Source organism: Nerophis ophidion, linkage group LG04 (genome assembly GCF_033978795.1).
Source record: "Nerophis ophidion isolate RoL-2023_Sa linkage group LG04, RoL_Noph_v1.0, whole genome shotgun sequence".
In the NCBI taxonomy this organism is placed as follows: domain Eukaryota; kingdom Metazoa; phylum Chordata; class Actinopteri; order Syngnathiformes; family Syngnathidae; genus Nerophis; species Nerophis ophidion.
The window spans coordinates 6,396,100-6,421,143 of record NC_084614.1 but is presented as its reverse complement, the minus strand read 5'-3'; the positions used below and the strand labels follow the sequence as shown (position 1 = coordinate 6,421,143).

Genomic DNA, 25,044 nt, shown 5'->3' with positions numbered 1-25,044 from the left:
CATGTTTTGCACTCCACCTCTTCATCTTTTTCGTTTTGTAGGGTAAAATAATCCCACACCGCTGACCTTTTCACAGATTGCCACTTTTCGTCTTCTCCACTGTTGCGTTTATTTCCCAGACAGAAAACATCCCTGTTGTCCGGAGACCTGACAGAAAGGGCCTGCTGTCCTACCTGAATGGCGAGAGCTGTGAGTAGCACCAGCAGGATGTCTTCATGTCCTCATGTCCCATCACTCCTGACACTTGGTCATGTTGTGTGTTCCCAGCCACGTCCACCAGCATTGACAGGAGTGCACCCATAGAAATAGGCCTGCAAAGACCCACACAAGGTAGCTTTCACTTCAACCTGCTCACCTCACCTCACTTATGTCCTGACTCTCTTTTCATCTGCTCACTTAAGTCAAAAGAGCGGCTGATGAAGTGTCTTCGGAAGCCAAAAAACCAAGGATCGAGGTGAATACAGACTGGAGCTGTTTGTTTACATGCTTTTTTTTATTTCTCTTTGCTTATTGGAATCATATTTTCATGTGATGCACTTAGTCCATAAGTACACAAATGTGTACTGACAGGCTAATTCTTATTTTTTCACTTTTTTTTCCCCAAATTCCATTGTAAGTTATACTCTTCTGCCACCACCAGATGGCAGTATAAGTGGCCCAACTCAGTAGTGTACACAATTGTGGAACTAAGAGCTAAAAGGCGCTGTCCACACGTGTCCACTAAGGCCTTTTAGTAGTTAATTTAGTAGAGGTCCGCGTCAAACTAGCTCAACTTGCCATATCTGACCTCATGTTCTTTAGCTCCCACCAGGGTTGTACGCTATACTACCAATCAATCACATTCAGTACTATATCACCTTTAGTTAGGAAGTAAACAAACTAAGACTCCTAATTAGTCTGCAGTAACATATTGTATCATTTATACACCTATTATTTTATACACATTATGAGGGACAAACTATAAAAAAAAGAATTATTAATCTTTTCATTTACTGTTAATATCTGCTTATTTTTTGGGTTAAGATGTTTCATGTACACTTCTGTTCAAAAGTAATAATCACTTATTCTTCTCTTCTTTGATACTTTACATTAGTTTTGGATGATACCACACTTTTAGGTATGGATCTGATACCAAGTAGTTACAGGATCATACAATAGAGTAAAATATCAAATAAAGCAATAATATGGTTAATAAATACTGATGTAAAGGGTAGGTGTTGCACTGTTTTCTGTTTTAACATGTTCTATCTACACTTCTGTTCAAATGTAATAATCACTCATTCTTCTCTTCTTTGATACTTTGCGTTACTTTTGGATGATACCACACTTTTAAGTATGGATCTGATACCAAGTAGTTACAGGATCATACAATAAAGTAAAATATCAAATAAAGCAATAATATGGTTGATAAATACTGATATAAAGGGTAGGTGTCGCACTTTCTGTTTGAACATGTTCTATCTACACTTCTGTTCAAATGTAATAATCACTTTTTCTTCTCTTCTTTGATACTCTACATTAGTTTTGGATGATACCACACTATTAAGTATGGATCCGATACCAAGTAGTTACAGGATCATACAATAAAATATAATACCAGATAAACCCAAAAAAATATGGTTAATAAATACTGATGTAAAGGGTAGGTGTCGCACTGTTTTCTGTTTGAACATGTTCTATCTACACTTCTGTTCAAATGTAATAATCACTCATTCTTCTCTTCTTTGATACTCTACATTAGTTTTGGATGATACCACACATTTAGGTGTCGATCCGATACCAAGTAGTTACAGGATTATACAATCAAATATAATACCAGATAAACCAAAAAAAATATGGTTAATAAATACTGATGTAAAGGGTAGGTGTCGCACTGTTTTCTGTTTTAACATGTTCTATCTACACTTCTGTTCAAACGTAATAATCACTTATTCTTCTCTTCTTTGATACTCTGCATTAGTTTTGGATGATACCACACTATTAGGTATGGATCCGATACCAAGTAGTTACAGAATCATACAATAGAGTAAAATATCAAATAAAGCAATAGTAATATGGTTAATAAATACTGATGTAAAGGGTAGGTGTCGCCCTGTTTTCTGTTTTAACATGTTCTATCTACACTTCTGTTCAAATGTAATAATCACTTATTCTTCTCTTCTTTTATACTCTACATTAGTTTTGGATGATACCACACTTTTAGGTATGGATCTGATACCAAGTGGTTACAGGATCATACAATAGAGTAAAATATCAAATAAAGCAATAATATGGTTAATAAATACTGATGTAAAGGGTAGGTGTCACACTGTTTTCTGTTTGAACATGTTCTATCTACACTTCTGTTCAAATGTAATAATCACTCATTCTTCTCTTCTTTGATACTCTACATTACTTTTGAATGATACCACACTTTTAGGTATGGATCTGATACCAAGTAGTTACAGGATCATACAATAGAGTAAAATATCAAATAAAGCAATAATAATATGATTAATAAATACTGATGTAAAGGGTAGGTGTCGCACTGTTTTCTGTTTGAACATGTTCTATCTACACTTCTGTTCAAATGTAATAATCACTCATTCTTCTCTTCTTTGATACTCTACATTACTTTTGAATGATACCACACTTTTAGGTATGGATCTGATACCAAGTAGTTACAGGATCATACAATAGAGTAAAATATCAAATAAAGCAATAATAATATGATTAATAAATACTGATGTAAAGGGTAGGTGTCGCACTGTTTTCTGTTTTAACATGTTCTATCTACACTTCTGTTCAAATGTAATAATCACTTATTCTTCTCTTCTTTTATACTCTACATTAGTTTTGGATGATACCACACTTTTAGGTATGGATCTGATACCAAGTAGTTACAGGATCATACAATAGAGTAAAATATCAAATAAAGCAATAATATGGTTAATAAATACTGATGTAAAGGGTAGGTGTCACACTGTTTTCTGTTTTAACATGTTCTATCTACAATTCTGTTCAAATGTAATAATCACTCATTCTTCTCTTCTTTGGTACTCTACATTAGTTTTGGATGATACCACACTATTAGGTATGGATCCGATACCAAGTAGTTACAGGATCATACAATAGAGTAAAATATCAAATAAAGCAATAATATGGTTAATAAATACTGATGTAAAGGGTAGGTGTCGCACTGTTTTCTGTTTGAACATGTTCTATCTACACTTCTGTTCAAATGTAATAATCACTCATTCTTCTCTTCTTTGATACTCTACATTACTTTTGAATGATACCACACTTTTAGGTATGGATCTGATACCAAGTAGTTACAGGATCATACAATAGAGTAAAATATCAAATAAAGCAATAATAATATGATTAATAAATACTGATGTAAAGGGTAGGTGTCGCACTGTTTTCTGTTTTAACATGTTCTATCTACACTTCTGTTCAAATGTAATAATCACTTATTCTTCTCTTCTTTGATACTCTACATTAGTTTTGGATGATACCACACTATTAGGTATGGATCCGATACCAAGTAGTTACAGGATCATACAATAGAGTAAAATATCAAATAAAGCAATAATAATATGGTTAATAAATACTGATGTAAAGGGTAGGTGTCGCACTGTTTTCTGTTTGAACATGTTCTATCTACACTTCTGTTCAAATGTAATAATCACTCATTTTTCTCTTCTTTGATACTCTACATTACTTTTAGATGATACCACACTTTTAGGTATGGATCCGATACCAAGTAGTTACAGGATCATACAATAGAGTAAAATATCAAATAAAGCAATAGTAATATGGTTAATAAATACTGATGTAAAGGGTAGGTGTCGCACTGTTTTCTGTTTTAACATGTTCTATCTACACTTCTGTTCAAATGTAATAATCACTCATTCTTCTCTTCTTTGATACTCTACATTACTTTTGGATGATACCACACATTTAGGAGTCGATCCGATACCATGTAGTAACAGGATCGTACATTGGTCATATTCAAAGTCTTCCTCTGTCCAGGGACGTATTTACTGACTTTATAAACATAATATACATTTGGAAAAAAAAAGATGGATGTAATCATAGTAGTATCAACTAGATACGCTCTTGTACTTGGTATCATTACAGTGGATGTCAGGTGTAGATCCACCCATGGTGTTTGTTTACATTGTGACGCCGGTGAGCTACGGTGTGTAGTCAAGCATGTTTAGCTATTCCTCATCCTCCAGTGATAGCAATACTTGTAAGAACCTTACTTTATCCGTCGCCATGGAGACGAGGATTAGCGATTTAGAAGTAGCCAAAACTAGACAGCCATGTGTTAAAACAGCTCTTCCCGAGGGTGGTTCAGTGTTATAACTTCACCTTTATCTTGACTTTTTACACCAAATGCGTCCATTCTCCCTTTTCTGTCTACACACTGTGTCTGCTTGTAAGTACTCTGTGTGTGTGCGCTGCCCAACATGCTCCTCTGCTTTTCTGTCTACACACTGTGTCTGCTTGTAAGTACTCTGTGCGTATGCGTTCAAGAAATAAACAAGGGGGAAACGGTACATTTCGAACGGAGTATAATACTGGTTGTGATTCATTAGTATCGTGATACCATGCTCGTAGTGGTATAGCAGACAGTGGACAAAAATGTAAATACAGTTGAGTAAAACTTCTACCTTGTTTTGATGAATACGTCGACCTATTATGTTACTGAATTGTAATGTTGTGGAGCCAGGTGTTTTCTCAGGTGGTTTATTGTCATTGTGGCAATGAAAGCATGCACAGTGGGACAATCATGTCATTCACATGCAAATGTTGTGTTGTAACCTTCAGGATGAGGAGCGAGTGCGCCTGGACAAAGAGCGTCTGGCTGCTCGTCTGGAGGGCCACAAGGAGGGCATCGTACAGACCGACCAGATCAGGTAGACTTCTGTCTTCTCTGTCAAGCATCATAGCAGACTTGGGTCTTGTCTACATAGATGCAATGTTGTCAGTCACGTATTTAGCAACATTCTCCTCCACACCGACACCCTTTAGTACAAACCCCGTTTCCATATGAGTTGGGAAATTGTGTTAGATGTAAATATAAACAGAATACAAAGATTTGTAAATCCTTTTTCAACCCATATTCATTTGAATGCACTACAAAGACAAAATATTTGATGTTCAAACTTTGGGAAATAATAATTAACTTAGAATTTCATGGCTGCAACACGTGCCAAAGTAGTTGGGAAAGGGCATGTTCACCGCTGTTACATCACCTTTTCTTTTAACAACACTCAATAAACGTTTGGGAACTGAGAAAACTAATTGTTGAAGCTTTGAAAGTGGAATTCTTTCCCATTCTTGTTTTATGTAGAGCTTCAGTCCTTCAACAGTCCGGGGTCTCCACTGTCCTATTTTACGCTTCATAATGCACCACACATTTTCCATGGGAGACAGGTCTGGACTGCAGGCTTGCCAGGAAAGTACCCGCGCTCTTTTTTTTTACGAAGCCACGCTGTTGTAACACGTGCTGAATGTGGCTTGGCATTGTCTTGCTGAAATAAGCAGGGGCGTCCATGAAAAAGACGGCGCTTAGATAGCAGCATATGTTGTTCCAAAACCTGAATGGACCTTTCAGCATTAATGGTGCCTTCACAGATGTGTAAGTTACCCATGCCTTGGGCACTAATGCACCCCCATACCATCACACATGCTGGCTTTTACACTTTACGTCGATAAAAGTCTGGATGGTTCGCTTCCCCTTTGGTCCGGATGACACCATGTGGAATATTTCTAAAAACAATTTGAAATGTGGACTCGTCAGACCACAGAACACTTTTCCACTTTGCGTCAGTCCATCTTAGGTGATCTCGGGCCCAGAGACAGAACACTTTTCCACTTTGCGTCAGTCCATCTTAGGTGATCTCGGGCCCAGAGAAGCTGGGGACCTTTCTGGATGTTGTTGATAAATGGCTTTCGCTTTGCATAGTAGAACTCTAACTTGCACTTACAGATGTAGCGACCAACTGTATTTAGTGACAGTGGTTTTGTGAAGTGTTCCTGAGCCCATGTGGTGATATCCTTTGGAGATTGATGTCGGTTTTTGATACAGGGATGGAAGGTCACGGTCATTCAATGTTGGTTTCCGGCCATGCCGCTTACGTGGAGTGATTCCTCCAGATTCTCTGAACCTTTTGATGATATTATGGAGCGTAGATGTTGAAATCCCTACATTTTTTGCAATTGCACTTTGAGAAAGGTTGTTCTTAAACTGTTTGACTATTTGCTCACGCAGTTGTGGGCAAAGGGGTGTACCTTTTCCCATCCTTTCTTGTGAAAGACTGAGCATTTTTTGGGAAGCTGTTTTTATACCCAATCATGGCACCCACCTGTTCCCAATTAGCCTGCACACCTGTGGGATGTTCCAAATAAGTGTTTGATGAGCATTCCTCAACTTTATCAGTATTTATTGCCACCTTTCCCAACTTCTTTGTCACATGTTGCTGGCATCAAATTCTAAAGTTAATGATTATTTGCATAAAAAAAATGTTTATGAGTTTGAACATCAAATATGTTGTCTTTGTAGCATATTCAACTGAATATGGCTTGAAAAGGATTTGCAAATCATTGTATTCCGTTTATATTTACATTTTAACACAATTTCCCAACTCATATGGAAACGGGGTTTGTATGGAGGTCTTTTACTGCACTTCATCAGCAGACTCGTGTAAACTGACTTTTGATAACATGTATTTACCATTTAGAATGCAGTAGAAAACCACACACACGTGTTCTTGTCTTGTGAATGATTTAACATTCCAAAAAAAGAGCAGTTCCCTTTTAGGTCAGAGTATTTCAATCTCTGGTCAGACCATTTCAAGGTGCGTTCTTTCATTGATTGATTGATTGATACTTTTATTAGTAGATTGCACAGTTCAGTACATATTCCGTACAATTGACCACTAAATGGTAACACCCCAATAAGTTTTTCAACTTGTTTAAGTCGGGGTCCACGTTAATCAATTCATGGTACAAATATATACTATCAACATAATACAGTCATCACACAAGTTAATCATCATATTATGTACATTGAATTATTTACAATCCGGGGGTGGGACGAGGAGCTTTGGTTGATATCAGCATAGTTCAGTCATCAACAATTGCATCAACAGAAAAATGTGGACATTGAAACAGTGTAGGTCTTATTTAGTAGGATATGTACAGCCAGCAGAGAACATAGTGAGTTCACATAGCATAAGAACAAGTATATACATTAGAAGTACATTTGAGTTGTTTATTATCCGGGGAGATGGGATGTGAATGGAGGAGGGTATTAGTAAAGTGTTGAAGTTGCCTGGAGGTGTTGTTTTAGAGCGGTTTTGAAGGAATATAGAGATGCACTTACTTTTACACCTGTTGGGAGTGCATTCCACATTGATGTGGCATAGAAAGAGAATGAGTTAAGACCTTTGTTAGATCGGAATCTGGGTTTAACGTGGTTTGTGGAGCTCCCCCTGGTGTTGTGGTTATGTTGGTCATTTACGTTAAGGAAGTAGTTTGACTTGTACTTCGGTATCAAGGAGGTGTAGCGGATTTTATAGACCAGGCTCAGTGCAAGTTGTTTTACTCTGTCCTCCACCCTGAGCCAGCCCACTTTGGAGAAGTGGGTTGGATTGAGGTGTGATCTGGGGTGGAGGTCTAAAAGTAACCGGACTAGCTTATTCTGGGATGTTTGGAGTCTAGATTTGAGGGTTTTGGAGGTGCAAGCGTAATCGAAGAAGGGTTGAATGAGAGTTCCCGCTAGAATCCTCAAGGTGCTTTTGTTGACCAGAGAGGAGATTCTGTAGAGGAATTTCGTTCTTTGGTTGACCTATTTGATCACCTTGGTTGCCATTTTATCACAGGAAAGATTAGCCTCTGGAATGGAACCTAGGTAGGTGATCAAGGTTTCTACTTAGAAAAAAAAATGTTTTTGGGGGGTAATTCATTGTTCCAATCTTGGAGCAGAACTGATATTTCCACTCCAGTATCTGTCTTCTTAAACAAAACCTGTAGTTAGGTGCTGAAGGCTGTCTTAAGTCGAGTAGGACTGCAACAAAACACTATTTTAACCCTTAGTCAACGAGTCCACTTATAAACATATTTACTACTTTTTATGACTTTGAAATACAGCTGAACAGAAGTGGGTAGAGTAGCCAGAAATTGTACTCAAGTAAGAGTACAGTTACTTTAGAGATTTATTACTCAAGTAAAAGTAAGGAGTAGTCACCCAAATATTTACTTGAGTAAAAGTAAAAAATATGTTGTGAAAAAACTACTCAAGTACTGAGTAACTGATGAGTAACCTGATTACGGCAACAAATAATGCACAAAAACATCAAAATAGCAACGAGCAAATTTAGAGCCAGGAATATCTCTTAAGCAACTAAAACAATAATATATATTAAATAATAGTACATTGAAATAAAATTTAAAAAATGGCACATTGAGCCACAATAACTTAACAGCATCATAGCCTCAGTAGGCATTCATTGATTTGATGGATTGATTGATTGATTAAAACTTGTATTAGTAGAAAAAAAACTACTCAAGTACTGAGTAACTGATGAGTAACCTGTTTGTTTAATTACGGCAACAAGTAATGCACAAAAACATCAAAATAGCAATGAGCAAATTCATAGCCAGGAATATCTCTTAAGCAACTAAAACAATAATATATATTAAATAATAATACATTAAAATAAAATAATTAGGGCAAATTGAGCCACAATAACTTAACATAGGCTCAGTAGGCATTCATCGATTGATTGATTGATTGAAACTTGTATTAGTAGATTGCACAGTATAGCACATATTCCGTACAATTTACCACTAAATGGTAACACCCCAATACGTTTTTCAACGTTTACCAATTACTTAGTAAATGACCAAGTCGAGGTGATCCACCTCATATATACATACACACACATATCATACATACACACACAAATCATATATATATATGTATATATATATATATATATATACATTTATATATACAGTATATCATTCATATGTATTTATTTTGCCGTTTTTGTTGACACGTTGAAGGTGTTTTAATGAATATACATGCATGTTTAACACATAGATTCCTATCTTTCATGAAGACAAGAATATAAGTTGGTGTATTACCTGATTCTGATGACTTGCATTGATTGGAATCAGACGTCCATGTTTTCAAATGGAGGAGAAAAAAAGTTCCTCTTTTCTGTCTAATACCACATGAAAGTCGTTGGTTTTTGGCATCTTATCTGTCCAGCTTCCATATTTGTTTTTATAGACTTTACAAGAAATACATTGGCGGCAAACTCCGTAGTTTGCTAGCTTGTTTGCGCTGGCTTTGGGAGACTCTTATTTTGTTAGCGCAGGCGCGATGGAGCGGCACTTTTATTGTGAAGACAGGAACTGTGCGATCAGTCTTTAGGCTTTTGACAGGAAGTATGGTTGAAATAAAAAGTGTCTTTTTTTCCTTTACACTCTTGATTGATTGAAACTTTTCTTAGTAGATTGCACAGTACAGTACATATTCCGTACAATTGACCACTAAATGGTAACACCCCAATACGTTCTTGAACTTGTTTAAGTCGGGTCATGTGACCGGCTGGCTCTGTTTGATTGGTCCAACGTCACCAGTGACTGCATGTGATTGGTGAAACGCAGGCTTGAAGCTCCGTCATAAACTAAAACAAACATTAATAGATCGATTAAAAAAAAAGTAGCGAGTAGCGAGCTGAATGTAGATAAATGGAACGGAGTAAAAGTAGCGTTTCTTCTCTACAAATATACTCAAGTAAAAGTATGTTGCATAAAAACTACTTGTAGAAGTACAATTTATCCCAAAAGTTACTCAAGTAATTGTAACGGAGTAAATGTAGCGCGTTACTACCCACCTCTGCAGCTGAAGGGTTTTGAAGCATGTGCTCAGTAACTAGCATAAAAGAAAGGAAAAGACAAAGAGCTGAAAACTTGAACATTTAAAAATAGTTTTGTGATGTTTAAAAGCAGCACACGGGTGTATTGACTATTGATTAGTTTTAGCACTCTAATAAAGTCAATGTATATAGAATTATATTGTTGATTCATTTTTCCCATGTTAGCTAGCTATTAGGTCAGGGGGGTCAAACCTGCGGCCTGCGGGTGGGATCAGGTTTAATGCAGTTTCAGGCATGGCATTTTTGCATCTATAGTCGAAAATCCCTCTTTTTTTTAGCTCTGTAAAAATATAAAAAAGTATTTTCAGTTTTTCTTTGTTTTTTTTTCCCCCCACCTCCAATGTGTGTTGAAATGTTGATCCGTCTCTTTGCCATACCTGCCAACATCTACGCTTGTTGATAATCCGGTGATGAAAAGTAGGGTTTTCCATTAGAAATGATGAAGTTAAAAATGGAAGCTTGGCCCCAGACCCCCCGGCTTATTTTCACTCTTTTTTTCATGAAGTTCAGATCACATGCCCGGAGTTTGCCAAGTGTAAAAAAAAGAGCTGCATTTTTAAATGCAAGAAACTGCAGTTCTCAATGTGTCCACTGGATGTCGCAATAGTAATTCAAATAAAGGCCCTCCTTTAGTATACTATGGAAGAGTACACTAAATCAATCAATCAATCAATGTTTATTTATATAGCCCCAAATCACAAATGTCTCAAAGGACTGCACATATCATTACGACTACAACATCCTCGGAAGAACCCACAAAAGGGCAAGGAAAACTCACACCCAGTGGGCAGGGAGAATTCACATCCAGTGGGACGCCAGTGACAATGCTGACTATGAGAAACCTTGGAGAGGACCTCAGATGTGGGCAACCCCCCCCCCCCTTTAGGGGACCGAAAGCAATGGATGTCGAGCGGGTCTAACATGATACTGTGAAAGTTCAATCCATAGTGGCTCCAACACAGCCGCGAGAGTTCAGTCCAAAGCGGATCCAAGACAGCAGCGAGAGTCCCGTCCACAGGAGACCATCTCAAGCGGAGGCGGATCAGCAGTGTAGAGATGTCCCCAATCGATACAGGCGAGCGGTCCATCCTGGGTCTCGACTCTGGACAGCCAGTACTTCATCCATGGTCATCGGACCGGACCCCCTCCACAAGGGAAGGGGGGACATAGGAGAAAGAAAAGAAGCGGCAGATCAACTGGTCTAAAAAGGTCTATTTAAAGGCTAGAGTATACAGATGAGTTTTAAGGTGAGACTTAAATGCTTCTACTGAGGTAGCATCTCGAACTGTTACCGGGAGGGCATTCCAGAGTACTGGAGCCCGAACGGAAAACGCTCTATAGCCCGCAGACTTTTTTTGGGCTCTAGGAATCACTAATAAGCCGGAGTCTTTTGAACGCAGATTTCTTGCCGGGACATATGGTACAATACAATCGGCAAGATAGGATGGAGCTAGACCGTGTAGTATTTTATACGTAAGTAGTAAAACCTTAAAGTCACATCTTAAGTGCACAGGAAGCCAGTGCAGGTGAGCCAGTATAGGTATGTATATATGTATATAAAGGTATATACAGTATAGGTATATATGTACGTATATATGTATATAAAGGTATATACAGTACAGGCGTAATGTGATCAAACTTTCTTGTTCTTGTCAAAAGTCTAGCAACCGCATTTTGTACCAACTGTAATCTTTTAATGCTAGACATGGGGAGACCCGAAAATAATACGTTACAGTAATCGAGACGAGACGTAACAAACGCATGGATAATGATCTCGGCGTCTTTAGTGGACAAAATGGAGCGAATTTTAGCGATATTACGGAGATGAAAGAAGGCCGTTTTAGTAACGCTTTTAATGTGTGACTCAAAGGAGAGAGTTGGGTGGAAGATAATACCCATATTTTTTACCGAGTCACCCTGTTTTATTATTTGGTTGTCAAATGTTAAAGTTGTATTATTAAATAGAGGTCGGTGTCTAGCAGGACCGATAATCAGCATTTCCGTTTTTTTGGCGTTAAGTTGCAAAAAGTTAGCGGACATCCATTGTTTAATTTCATTAAGACACGCTTCCAACTGACTACAATCCGGCGTGTTGGTCAGCTTTAGGGGCATGTAGAGTTGGGTGTCATCAGCATAGCAGTGAAAGCTAATACTGTATTTGCGTATGACGTCACCTAGCGGCAGCATGTAGATGCTGGAGAGTACAGGGCCAAGGACCGAACCCTGGGGAACTCCACACGTTACCTTAACATAGTCCGAGGTCACACTGTTATGGGAGACGCACTGCATCCTATCAGTAAGATAAGAGTTAAACCAAGACAGGGCTGAGTCTGACATACCAATTTGTGTCCCTGTAAAGCAGGGATGTGACTCCTCTCCCTCCACCCAACCTAAAATTACAATTGATAACCTAGCTTCAAGAGAGCCTGCAGATTGATAAATGATTGTCTTTTGTGCAATAGTGTCAGTCTTTGACCTTGTTCTTCTTCACACATTGCACAGTTTGTATTTGCCGATCAATGCCCAGAGTACTCTTGAATAGTTGCGACCTCCTTTTTGTTGACTTGGCACAGGATTCATATGTGGAAATGACAACTGAGGTCGTTGATGCATAGAAGAGTTTGTATTTCTGCTTTAGCATAGATGGGCTGAGATGAAGTCTAAGTTCATTGTGTTCTTCAGTTTTTTTCCCTCACAATTTTAAAGTGTTTTGTCAGGAGGATTAATTGTGACATGCGCATTTTCACAACGGGCTTGTTGTACTTTTTGGGTCGAAGTCAAGCAGACAAAACAATCTGAAGTTGTCGTAGTTGTATTTTTACAACTCCGGTGGTGGTGATAGATTTTCATCCAAGCGGCCATTGTGTGTCAGAGAAGCCTAGGTGCGCGCCAGGTCGAAGCCAAGAAAATGCCCTGTGCGGCAAAGAGAAGCGCAAACGGCCGTAAAAAAAGGCCCGTCAAAAGATACCGGTATGGCGGTATTGTCTCGAATATATACTTGCCCTCCTACAGATTCATCGAAAACATAATCGATAGATTCATCGATTCAAGAAAACGAAAAATAGGTGCAGTCCGAGTCCCTCCAAAAATAACGATGAACAATTGGAATTAAAATCCACATGTAAAGGTGTGTTCCATTTGGACTGGGAAGTGGGAATTTAAGAGCAATTTCTAGATGGTGGATTTGCATTCTCACCAGTTGGCTTCCAAGGTGGCTGCTCTGAATGCTGACCATAAGCTTCTATAACAGGGGTATTGATTGATTGATTGATTGATTGATACTTTTATTAGTAGATTGCACAGTACAGTACATATTCCGTACAATTGACCACTAAATGGTAACACCCGAATAAGTTTTTCAACTTGTTTAAGTCGGGGTCCACGTTAATCAATTCATGGTACAAATATATACTATCAACATAATACAGTCATCACACAAGTTAATCATCATAGTATATACATTTAATTATTGACATTATTTACAATACGGGGGGTGGGATGAGGAGCTTTGGTTGATATCAGAACTTCGGTCATCAACAATTGCATCAACAGAGAAATGTGGACATTGAAACAGTGTAGGTCTTACTTAGTAGGATATGTACAGCCAGCAGAGAACATAGTGAGTTCACATAGCATAAGAACAAGTATATACATTAGAAGTACATTTGAGTTGTTTATAATCCGGGGAGATGGGATGTGAATGGAGGAGGGTATTAGTAAAGGGTTGAAGTTGCCTGGAGGTGTTGTTTTAGAGCGGTTTTGAAGGAATATAGAGATGCACTTACTTTTATACCTGTTGGGAGTGCATTCAACATTGATGTGGCATAGAAAGAGAATGAGTTAAGATCTTTGTTAGATCAGAATCTGGGTTTAACGTGGTTTGTGGAGCTCCCCCTGGTGTTGTGGTTATGGCGGTCATTTACGTTAAGGAAGTAGTTTGACATGTACTTCGGTATCAAGGAGGTGTAGCGGATTTTATAGACCAGGCTCAGTGCAAGTTGTTTTACTCTGTCCTCCACCCTGAGCCAGCCCACTTTGGAGAAGTGGGTTGGATTGAGGTGTGATCTGGGGTGGAGGTCTAAAAGTAACCGGATTAGCTTATTCTGGGATGTTTGGAGTCTAGATTTGAGGGTTTTGGAGGTGCTGGGGTACCAGGAGGTGAACCTATGGCTCTTTTGATGACTGCATCTGGCTCTCAGATAAATCTTAGCTGACATTGCTTAACACGATAAGTAATGAATAATTCCGCTGGTAATCACAGTGTTAAAAATAATGTTCAAAATATAAAACATTCTCATGCATTTTAATCCATCCGTCCGTTTTCTACTGCACCTGTTCAAGAAGTTGCATTAATGGTAAGAAGTATTTGATTTATTATTGGTTAGCTTCAGAATAACATTGTTATTCTGAACCCACTGATTTGTGGGTTCTTCCGAGGATGTCGTAGTCGTAATGATTTGTGCAGTCCTTTGAGACATTTGTGATTTGGGCCTATATAAATAAACATTGATTGATTGATTGATTGATTAAAAAGAATAAGAGACTTATCATAGTCTAAAAATGTTGGTATTTCTTAAAAATGCACACATTTAGTTCTATTCACTGTTAAAAAATATTATATGGCTCTCATGGAAATACAATTTAAAATATTTGGTTTCATGGCTCTCTCAGCCAAAAATCTTCCCGACCCCTGTTCTATAATATGCATTATTAGCATTTCTCATGAGTTTTTTTTGCTACTGTCGTGTAAACACCGTATTTTTGTCACGGCCAGCAATAGCATGGCTTTCCTCTTCATCCAGAAAGAGTGCATCTTCTCCAATGTATTACGACAAGGCGAGGCCAAGAATAGATTTTGGCCATCTTAGGTCTGGAACCCTCTCGAAGTGAGTCCGACTATATCCAGCCGGAATTTCTCGACTTCGCGCACTAGCTCAGGCTCTTTCCCCCCCCCAGTGACGTGACGTTCCACGTCCCAAGAGCTAGCTTCTGTAGCCGAGGATCGGACCGCCAAGTGCCCTGCCTTCGGCTGCCGCCCAGCTCACATTGCACCCGACCTCTATGGCCCCTGCTATGGGTGGTGAGCCCATTGGAGGGGTGACCCACGTTGCCTCTTCGGGCTGTGCCCGGCCGGGCCCCATGGGAACAGGGCGCTCGCCATCGTGCCCCACCTCCGGGCCTGGCTCCAGAGGGGGGCCCCGGTGACCCGCGTCCGGGCGAGGGAAATCTGGGTCCATACTTTTTCTTCTTCATAGAGGTCTTCGAGCTGCTCTTTGTCTGATCCCTCACCTAGAACCTGTTTTCCTTGGGAGACCCTACCAGGGGGCTTTATGCCTCCGGACACAACATAGCTCCTAGGATCATTGGGACACCTATCCTCACCTATGGTCATGAGGGGCGGCATAGCTCGTTTGGTAGAGTGGCCGTGCCAGCAACTTGAGGGTTGCAGGTTCGATTCCCGCTTGTGCCATCCTAGTTACTGCCGTTGTGTCCTTGGGCAAGAAACTTTACCCACCTGCTCCCAGTGCCACCCACACTGGTTTAAATGTAACTTAGATATTGGGTGTCACTATGTAAAGCGCTTTGAGTCACTTGAGAAAAGCGCTATATAAATATAATTCACTTCACTTCACTTTGGGTCATGACCGAAAGGATAAGATCACAGGTACAAGCGGCCGAAATGAGTTTCCAGGTCTCTCCCTTAGAGATAGGGTGAGAAGCTCTGCCATCCGGGGGGAACTCCAAAGTAAAGCCGCTGCTCCTTCACTTCGAGAGGAGCCAGATGAGGTGGTTCGGGCATCTGGTCAGGATGCCACCCGAACGCCTCCCTAGGGAGGTGTTTAGGGCACGTCCAACCGGTAGGAGGCCACGGGGAAGACCCAGGACACGTTGGGAAGACTATGTCTCCCGGCTGGCCTTGGAACGCCTCGGGATCCCCCGGGAAGAGCTAGACGAAGTGGCTGGGGAGAGGGAAGTCTGGGTTTCCCTGCTTAGGCTGTTGCCCTCGCGACCCGACCTCGGATAAGCGGAAGATGATGGATGGATGGATAGGTCTGGAACACTTACAACTGGGCTGTGATGTCATTGCCTCCTAGGATTTCCGAGGTAAATGGAACGCACCATTATTCTATGTGACGGTCTGAGTAAACCTTTGGGTTGAAGGTATGAAAACAATGGAGAGTTTTGTGCAGATTTCAAGTCTTGTTTGAGAATCCCTTGTTTGAGAGAGTGGTTTAGACTAAGACCAACATCTGAACAGCATGTTTTTCGCCGTAGACTGACTTAAAAATGAGGTAATGTTATGCTCGATGGTTGGGCAGACATGGGTTCTATCAGCAATGCCAACGGTCCGCTTCCTGCCCCTGCAGATCTCTGTCCGAGGCCATGTCCGTGGAGAAGATCGCCGCCATCAAAGCCAAGATCATGGCCAAGAAACGCTCCACCATCAAAACCGACTTGGATGACGACATAACTGTGAAACAGAGAAGCTTTGTGGATGCAGAAGTGGACGTGACCAGAGACATTGTCAGCAGGGAGAGAGTATGGAGGACCAGGACAACCATTCTCCAGAGCACTGGGAAGGTTAGTCCACTACCTGATTGTACCTGTATTCCGGAGCCCACATAAGTCCTAGGGTTCAAGCTTAGTGACATAACTAGACTAACAGGAAAATAGAAAAGCCCTAATATGCCTGTAGATGGCAGGGTTTTTTCTACATTACACTTGGTAGCAAATCAACTTTTACCAGTGACATCCAGAAAAATACATGTTGTACATGAAAGACAATATCTATTTGAATAATCTGACCCACTTGATATATTTAAATCAGGGGTGCCCATTACGTCGATCGCGATCGACTGGTCGATCTCGGAGGGTGTGTCAGTCGATCTCAAGCCAGGCATTAAAAAATAGACATAAAAATGAGCAATCATCAATCATACCAAGACTTCACTTTCGTCAGTTGTTTGACATTCTCGGCACCCGAGGATCTTGTGAGATGACGCTGGCTGCTGCGAGCTCATATTTAAGAAAAAAATCACTAACAGGGCGGACGCAGAGAAACACGTTTTATTTCTAGAGACTCCGTACCTACTGTCAAAACTCTAAAGACCGACTGCACAGTTCCTGTCTTCACCATAAAAGACCTGTTTCATCCTGCCTGCGCTAACAAAATAAGAGTCTCAGAAAGCTAGCGTGCACAAGCTAGCAAGCTCCGGAGTTTGATGCCAATGTATTTCTCCCCCGCCCTCGGCGACCGCTTTCTCACTTGCTTGCCCACCCGCACACTCACTGACGTCACTCACCTGCTGCCAGACATTAAAGGGCCACACACATATATGCTACTCTCATAACAAAGTCTTTAAAAACGACAAATGAGATGCCAAATCCAACCACTTTCATGTGGTATTGGACAGAAAGGAGGACTTTTTTTTTCCTCCATTTGAAAATGCGGACGTTATCAGCACCACTGTCTAATTCCAATCAATGCAAGTCATCAGAATCAGGTAATACACCAACTTATATTCTTGTCTTCATGAAAGAAAGGAATCTGTGTGTTACACATGCTTGTATTATCATTAAACACCATTACCTTGTTAACAAAAATGTCTCTTTCATAAATAAATAGATATAAATTATAAATAGGGAATGAGGTAGATCTCCTCGACTTGGTCCATTGAAAATTAGTTCACCTGCAGAAAAAGTGTGAGCGCCCCTGATTTAAATACTTCGTATAATTACTTTTTATCGATAATGTTGTTATTCTGCCAACGCAAACCTTCTTAAGGGCTTCAGCACTCTCAAAACTGAGCATACGTCAGAAATGTGTGTAGGTTTATCATCTCAGACCGTGTACAAGGTCTATTCAACAACATAATGAAGAGGGCTGCAATTTCAAGGGCCCAAGGACTCAGGGGCCGGACACGGAAAGGTTCCATTCCTTGAAGACTGACTTTATCGTATTTTTCGGATTATAAATCGCTCCGGCTGAAAATGAATAATAAAGAAGGAAAAAAACTGGAGTATAAGTCACATTTTCGTGGGAAATGTATCTGATGAAAGCCAACAGCAAGAATAGACATTTGAAAGGGATTTTAAAATAAATAAAGAATAGTGAACAACAGGCTGGATAAGTGTAGGTTATATGAGGCATAAATAAGCAACCTAACATATTATGGTAAGAGTCATTCAAATAACTATAACATATAGAACATGCTATACCTTTACCAAACTATCTCTCACTCCTAATCCATAAATCCCATGAAATCTTCTTCCTGGATGTGGCTTCTAAACAACTCTGCCAACTCCAAAGGTACGCGCCGCTTCCTCTTGTCCTTTTCTGCTGCATATTTCACTACGTCCAGCATGTAATCTGCACTACACGATTGCCATTTTTGCTCAGCCCTTCTCACTTTTTATAAATTACCGCCGACGTTGAAATGATCCATTTTAATAGCTACGGCAGTAGCATATAGCAGTTAGCATTCCATGACCCTCCCCCGCCGAATTCTTATTGGTTGACGTGTATGTGACGATTGCCGACATTTTTTTCGTATCTTGCGCAAATGAGATAAATAATATTATTTCGTATTTTACGGTAATGTGTTAATAAGGGACGGCGTGGCGCAGTGGGAGAGTGGCCGTGCGCAACCCGAGGGTCCCTGGTTCAAATCCCACCTAGAACCAACCTCGTCACGTCCGTTGTGTCCTGAGCAAGACACTTCACCCTTGCTCCTGATGGTTGCTGGTTGGCGCCTTGCATGGCAGCTCCCTCCATCAGTGTGTGAATGGGTAAATGTGGAAGTAGTGTCAAAGCGCTTTGAGTACCTTGAAGGTAGAAAAGCGCTATACAAGTACAACCCATTTATCATTTATCATTTAGTAATTTCACACATAAGTCGCTCCGGAGTATAAATCGCACCCCCGGCCAAACTATGAAAAAAACTGCGACTTATAATCCGAAAAATACGGTACTAAATTGCAAAGTAATCACTTCGGCTTTAACAATGCACTGTCAATAAATTCATTATTCTGCCCCCTCGCTACTCCTTTCCAGCGTGTGCAACCGCGCAGATAGTTAACAGCATGATGATCCTTCTTTCGAATTGTTTTCTTTCCCCAGATGTGTTTATTTACACATCACCTTTTATTTAGGTTTGCAAGACCGAACATACAAACGTAAACATCGATAAAGTAGAAGGTGAAGTGTGGATAGATTGACAGAATAAAGTACAGATGTTTAAACATGGGCTTCACGGTGGCAGAGGGGTTAGTGCGTCTGCCTCACAATACGAAAGTCCTGCAGTCCTGGGTTCAAATCCAGGCTCGGGATCTTTCTGTGTGGAGTTTGCATGTTCTCCCCGTGAATGCGTGGGTTCCCTCCGGGTACTCCGGCTTCCTCCTACCTCCAAAAACATGCACCTGGGGATAGGTTGATTGGCAACACTAAATTGGCCCTAGTGTGTGATTGTTGTCTGTCGATCTGTGTTGGCCTTGCGATGAGGTGGCGACTTGTCCAGGGTGTACCCCGCCTTCCGCCCAATTGTAGCTAAGATAGGCGCCAGCGCCCCCCCGCGACCCCTAAAAGGGAATAAGCGGTAGAAAATGGATGGATGGATGTTTAAACATATGGAAGTGAAACAGCCAACATGGTTGTGTGTTTAGCACAACATGTATTAAACCGGAGACAAAAAAAACAACACAACTTTGAACACAAAAGACATCACCAAGTCAGCAATTTCAATACAAAACAAATACAATATATTCATGCACAAGTTTGGTGATGTCCTTCATTTGAAAGGTCCCACAGGAAACAAGGACTTGAGCACTTGGACCGTTCATACTTGGTAAAAAAAAAAAAGTCCCATTTTTGTCAGGGTTGAAGGAGTGTTCATTGTGACTCGTGGTTGCCCCCTTGTGGAGGGGTTGGGGTACTGCACACATGATCAACCCCAGTTTAAGTGGTTTCAGTGAATAGCTTGTCATAGTCTTTTAAGACCGTGTTTTTCAACCTTTTGTGAGCCAAGGCACATTTTTTTTGTGTTGACAAAAACACAGAGGCACACTAACAACGGAAATCCTAAAAAAAAAAAAAAAAAAGAAACTCAGTTGACCGTAAAAAGTGGTTGTTGGATATGACTTTGAAGCAGAAGCAAGCATGCATGACTATAGCTCTTGTCTCAAAGTAGGTGTACTGTCACCACCTGTCACATCACACCCTGACTGACTTGCACTTTTTTGCTCTTTTCCTGTGCGTAGTCTTTCACTTCTTGTCTTGCGCTCCTATTTTGGTGGCTTTTTCTCTTTTTTCTGCATTTTTCCGTTGCAGTTTCATGGATTCTTTTTGAGCGATGCTACTTTGTTTTAGCAATCAAGAATATTTCACTTGTTTTTGTCCTTCTTTGTGGGGGACATTGTCGATTGTCGCGTCATGTTCAGATGTACATTGTCTTTGCTGCACCGTAAGTCTTTGCTGTATTCCAGCATTCTGTTTTTGTTTACTTTGTAGCTAGTTCAGTTTTAGTTTGGTTCTGCATAGCCTTCCCTAAGCTTCAATGCCTTTTCTTAGAGGCAGGCACTCACCTTTTGTTTATTTTTGGTGTAAGCATGAGAAATCTTTCTTACCTGCAACCTGCCTACCGCTGTTTCCGACATCCACAAAGCAATTAGCTACCTGCTGCCACCTACTGACAAGGAAGGGTATTACACGGTTACTCTGCTGAGCTCTAGACAGCACCGACACTCAACAACAACACATCATTTGAGATTATAATTACTGGTGTGCAAAAAAATAGTTTCAACCCAAATGTGGGTTGAAAAACACTGCTTTAGGACAGACATTTTAGTTTTCAGCTCCCATTTTTAGGGGTATTTGGGCTAGCCTAATTGTGTGTGTGTGTGTGTGTGTGTGATTAAATTTTGATGTAGACTTTGGTCTTTAGAATGGTTTACAAACCCCGTTCCCATATGAGTTGGGAAATGGTGTTAGATGTAAATATAAACAGAATACAATGATTTGCAAATCCTTTTCAAGCCATATTCAGTTGAATATGCTACAAAGACAACATATTTTATGTTCAAACTCAAACATTTTTTTTTTGTGCAAATAATCATTAACTTTAGAATTTGATGCCAGCAACATGTGACAAAGAAGTTGGGAAAGGTGGCAATAAATACTGATGAAGTTGAGGAATGCTCATCAAACCCTTATTTGGAACATCCCACAGGTGTGCAGGCTAATTGGGAACAGGTGGGTGCCATGATTGGGTATAAAAACAGCTTCCCAAAAAATGCTCAGTCTTTCACAAGAAAGGATGGGGCGAGGTACACCCCTTTGTCCACAACTGCGTGAGCAAATAGTCAAACAGTTTAAGAACAACCTTTCTCAAAGTGCAATTGCGAGAAATTTAGGGATTTCAACATCTACGCTCCATAATATCATCAAAAGGTTCAGAGAATCTGGAGAAATCACTCCACGTAAGCGGCATGGCCGGAAACCAACATTGAATGACCGTGACCTTCCATCCCTCAGACGGCACAGTATCAAAAACCGACATCAATCTTTAAAGGATATCACCACATGGGCTCAGGAACACTTCACAAAACCACTGTCACTAAATACAGTTGGTCGCTACATCTGTAAGTGCAAGTTAAAGTTCTACTATACAAAGCCAAAGCCATTTATCAACAACATCCAGAAACGCCGTTGGCTTCCCCGGCGCCCGAGATCATCTAAGATGGACTGATGCAAAGTGGGAAAGTGTTCTGTGGTCTGACGAGTCCACATTTCAAATTGTTTTGGGAAATATTCCACATGGTGTCATCCGGACCAAAGGGGAAGCGAACCATCCAGACTTTTATCGACGTAAAGTGTAAAAGCCAGCATGTGTGATGGTATGGGGGTGCATTAGTGCCCAAGGCATGGGTAACTTACACATCTGTGAAGGCACCATTAATGCTGAAAGGTCCATACAGGTTTTGGAACAACATATGCTGCTATCTAAGCGCCGTCTTTTTCATGGACGCCCCTGCTTATTCCAGCAAGACAATGCCAAGCCACATCCAGCACATGTTACAACAGCGTGGCTTCGTTAAAAAAAAGAGTGTGGGTACTTTCCTGGCCCGCCTGCAGTCCAGACCTGTCTCCCATGGAAAATGTGTGGTGCATTATGAAGTGTAAAATACGACAACAGAGACCCCGGACTGTTGAAGGACTGAAGCTCTACATAAAACAAGAATGGGAAAGAATTCCACTTTTACAGCTTCAATAATTAGTTTCCTCAGTTCCCAAACGTTTATTGAGTGTTGTTAAAACAAAAGGTGATGCAACACAGTGGTGAACATGCCCTTTCCCAACTACTTTGTCACGTGTTGCAGCCATGAAATTCTAAGTTAATTATTATTTGCAAAAGAAAATAAAGTTTATGAGTTTGGACATCAAATATGTTGTATTTGTAGCATATTCAACTGAATATGGGTTGAAAAGGATTTGCAAACCATTTTATTCTGTTTTTATTTACAGTACATCTAACACAATTTCCCAACTCATATGGAAACGGGGTTTGTACATGAAGAGGGTTTTTATTGAGCTGCTGACCGAGTCATGACACTTTCGCCCCCATGCCTTGCAGAACTTCTCCAAAAACATCTTTGCCATTCTTCAGTCGGTGAAAGCCAGGGAGGAAGGCCGTGCTCCGGAACAAAGACCAGCACAGAATGCTTCTCAGGTGGTAAGACCGTTCTCTGCTTGACGCAAGATGTGGCGTCCATTAAAGTCAATAAAAGTAGTTGTTTGAGTGATTACTGAATATTAATGTCACTGGCTGTGACAAAGCAGAGCAGCCAAATAGTGATGGATGATGTCATGTGTTGCAGGACCCAGCCCTGAGAAACAAGCAGCCGGTGCCAGCTGCCTACAACAGATACGATCAGGAGAGATTTAAAGGAAAAGAGGGTGAGTTGTTAGACTTATGTTTTAAAAACAAACAATGTTTTGAAATGAAGTGGGCGCCTGTAAAGGGATGCTAAAATGTATTCATGTTTTTTTAGTGGTGGTTAAAACAGTTAGGACTAACTGCAATGGAGCCATGGAGGCCCGAGTCATTCTAACCTGATGAAATAAAAGCACTGATTACACGCTCAAAGTTGTTAAAGGACAAAACCGATTGAATTTTTGCTAAAAGTCTTGGATAATAAAAACTAGATTGTACCACAGTGTTAATCTGTGGTTCCAATTTAAAATCATGTTGTAGACCACCTAAAGTGATGTTGTAGACCACCTAAAGTGATGTTGTAGACCACCTAAAGTGATGTTGTAGACCACCTAAAGTGTGTCTAAATGTGATGTTGTAGACCACCTAAAGTGTGTCTAAATGTGATGTTGTAGACCACCTAAAGTGTGTCTAAATGTGATGTTGTAGACCACCTAAAGTGTGTCTAAATGTGATGTTGTAGACCACCTAAAGTGTGTCTAAATGTGATGTTGTAGACCACCTAAAGTGTGTCTAAATGTGATGTTGTAGACCACCTAAAGTGTGTCTAAATGTGATGTTGTAGACCACCTAAAGTCTAAATGTGATGTTGTAGACCACCTAAAGTGTGTCTAAATGTGATGTTGTAGACCACCTAAAGTGTGTCTAAATGTGATGTTGTAGACCACCTAAAGTCTAAATGTGATGTTGTAGACCACCTAAAGTGTGTCTAAATGTGATGTTGTAGACCACCTAAAGTGTGTCTAAATGTGATGTTGTAGACCACCTAAAGTCTAAATGTGATGTTGTAGACCACCTAAAGTCTAAATGTGATGTTGTAGACCACCTAAAGTGTGTCTAAATGTGATGTTGTAGACCACCTAAAGTCTAAATGTGATGTTGTAGACCACCTAAAGTGTGTCTAAATGTGATGTTGTAGACCACCTAAAGTGTGTCTAAATGTGATGTTGTAGACCACCTAAAGTGTGTCTAAATGTGATGTTGTAGACCACCTAAAGTGTGTCTAAATGTGATGTTGTAGACCACCTAAAGTGTGTCTAAATGTGATGTTGTAGACCACCTAAAGTGTGTCTAAATGTGATGTTGTAGACCACCTAAAGTGTGTCTAAATGTGATGTTGTAGACCACCTAAAGTCTAAATGTGATGTTGTAGACCACCTAAAGTCTAAATGTGATGTTGTAGACCACCTAAAGTGTGTCTAAATGTGATGTTGTAGACCACCTAAAGTCTAAATGTGATGTTGTAGACCACCTAAAGTCTAAATGTGATGTTGTAGACCACCTAAAGTGTGTCTAAATGTGATGTTGTAGACCACCTAAAGTCTAAATGTGATGTTGTAGACCACCTAAAGTGTGTCTAAATGTGATGTTGTAGACCACCTAAAGTGACATGCCGGCTGTGTCTAAATGTGATGTTGACGACCACCTAAAGTGTCTAAATGTGATGTTGTAGACCACCTAAAGTCTAAATGTGATGTTGTAGACCACCTAAAGTGCCCTGTGTCTAAATGTGATGTTGTAGACCACCTCAAGTCTAAATGTGATGTTGTAGACCACCTAAAGTCTAAATGTGATGTTGTAGACCACCTAAAGTGTCTAAATGTGATGTTGTAGACCACCTAAAGTGTCTAAATGTGATGTTGTAGACCACCTAAAGTGTCTAAATGTGATGTTGTAGACCACCTAAAGTCTAAATGTGATGTTGTAGACCACCTAAAGTCTAAATGTGATGTTGTAGACCACCTAAAGTGACATGCCCGGCTGTGTCTAAATGTGATGTTGTAGACCACCTAAAGTCTAAATGTGATGTTGTAGACCACCTAAAGTCTAAATGTGATGTTGTAGACCACCTAAAGTGACATGCCTAAATGTGTCTAAATGTGATGTTGTAGACCACCTAAAGTCTAAATGTGATGTTGTAGACCACCTAAAGTGACTCAGCACCAACTCCGTGTCTCTGGTGTTTGTTTTCCAGAAACGGAGGGTTTCAAGATTGACACCATGGGGACGTACCACGGCATGACTCTAAAGTCTGTGACGGTAAGGACAAGTATTTGAACATCCATAACATGTCTTCCAATAAGGAGTAAAAGACTGTGTAGAGCAGGGGT

The 25,044-nt window shown here is 40.2% G+C and overlaps 1 protein-coding gene across 2 annotated transcripts in view; it reads left to right on the top strand.

The window, feature by feature from the left end:
• Positions 1 to 25,044, top strand: part of LOC133550799 (parafibromin) — a 61,205-nt gene that overhangs the window by 12,417 nt on the left and 23,744 nt on the right. Inside the window, exons 3-10 of one of the 2 annotated variants that reach the window (XM_061896843.1) lie at positions 120 to 189; positions 268 to 330; positions 402 to 454; positions 4,819 to 4,907; positions 16,313 to 16,526; positions 22,574 to 22,672; positions 22,818 to 22,896; positions 24,909 to 24,973. In XM_061896843.1, the coding sequence (XP_061752827.1) occupies positions 120 to 189; positions 268 to 330; positions 402 to 454; positions 4,819 to 4,907; positions 16,313 to 16,526; positions 22,574 to 22,672; positions 22,818 to 22,896; positions 24,909 to 24,973 (732 nt within the window). The remainder of the gene's footprint in view (positions 1 to 119; positions 190 to 267; positions 331 to 401; positions 455 to 4,818; positions 4,908 to 16,312; positions 16,527 to 22,573; positions 22,673 to 22,817; positions 22,897 to 24,908; positions 24,974 to 25,044) is intronic. The other variant, XM_061896844.1, reaches the window with a different exon arrangement.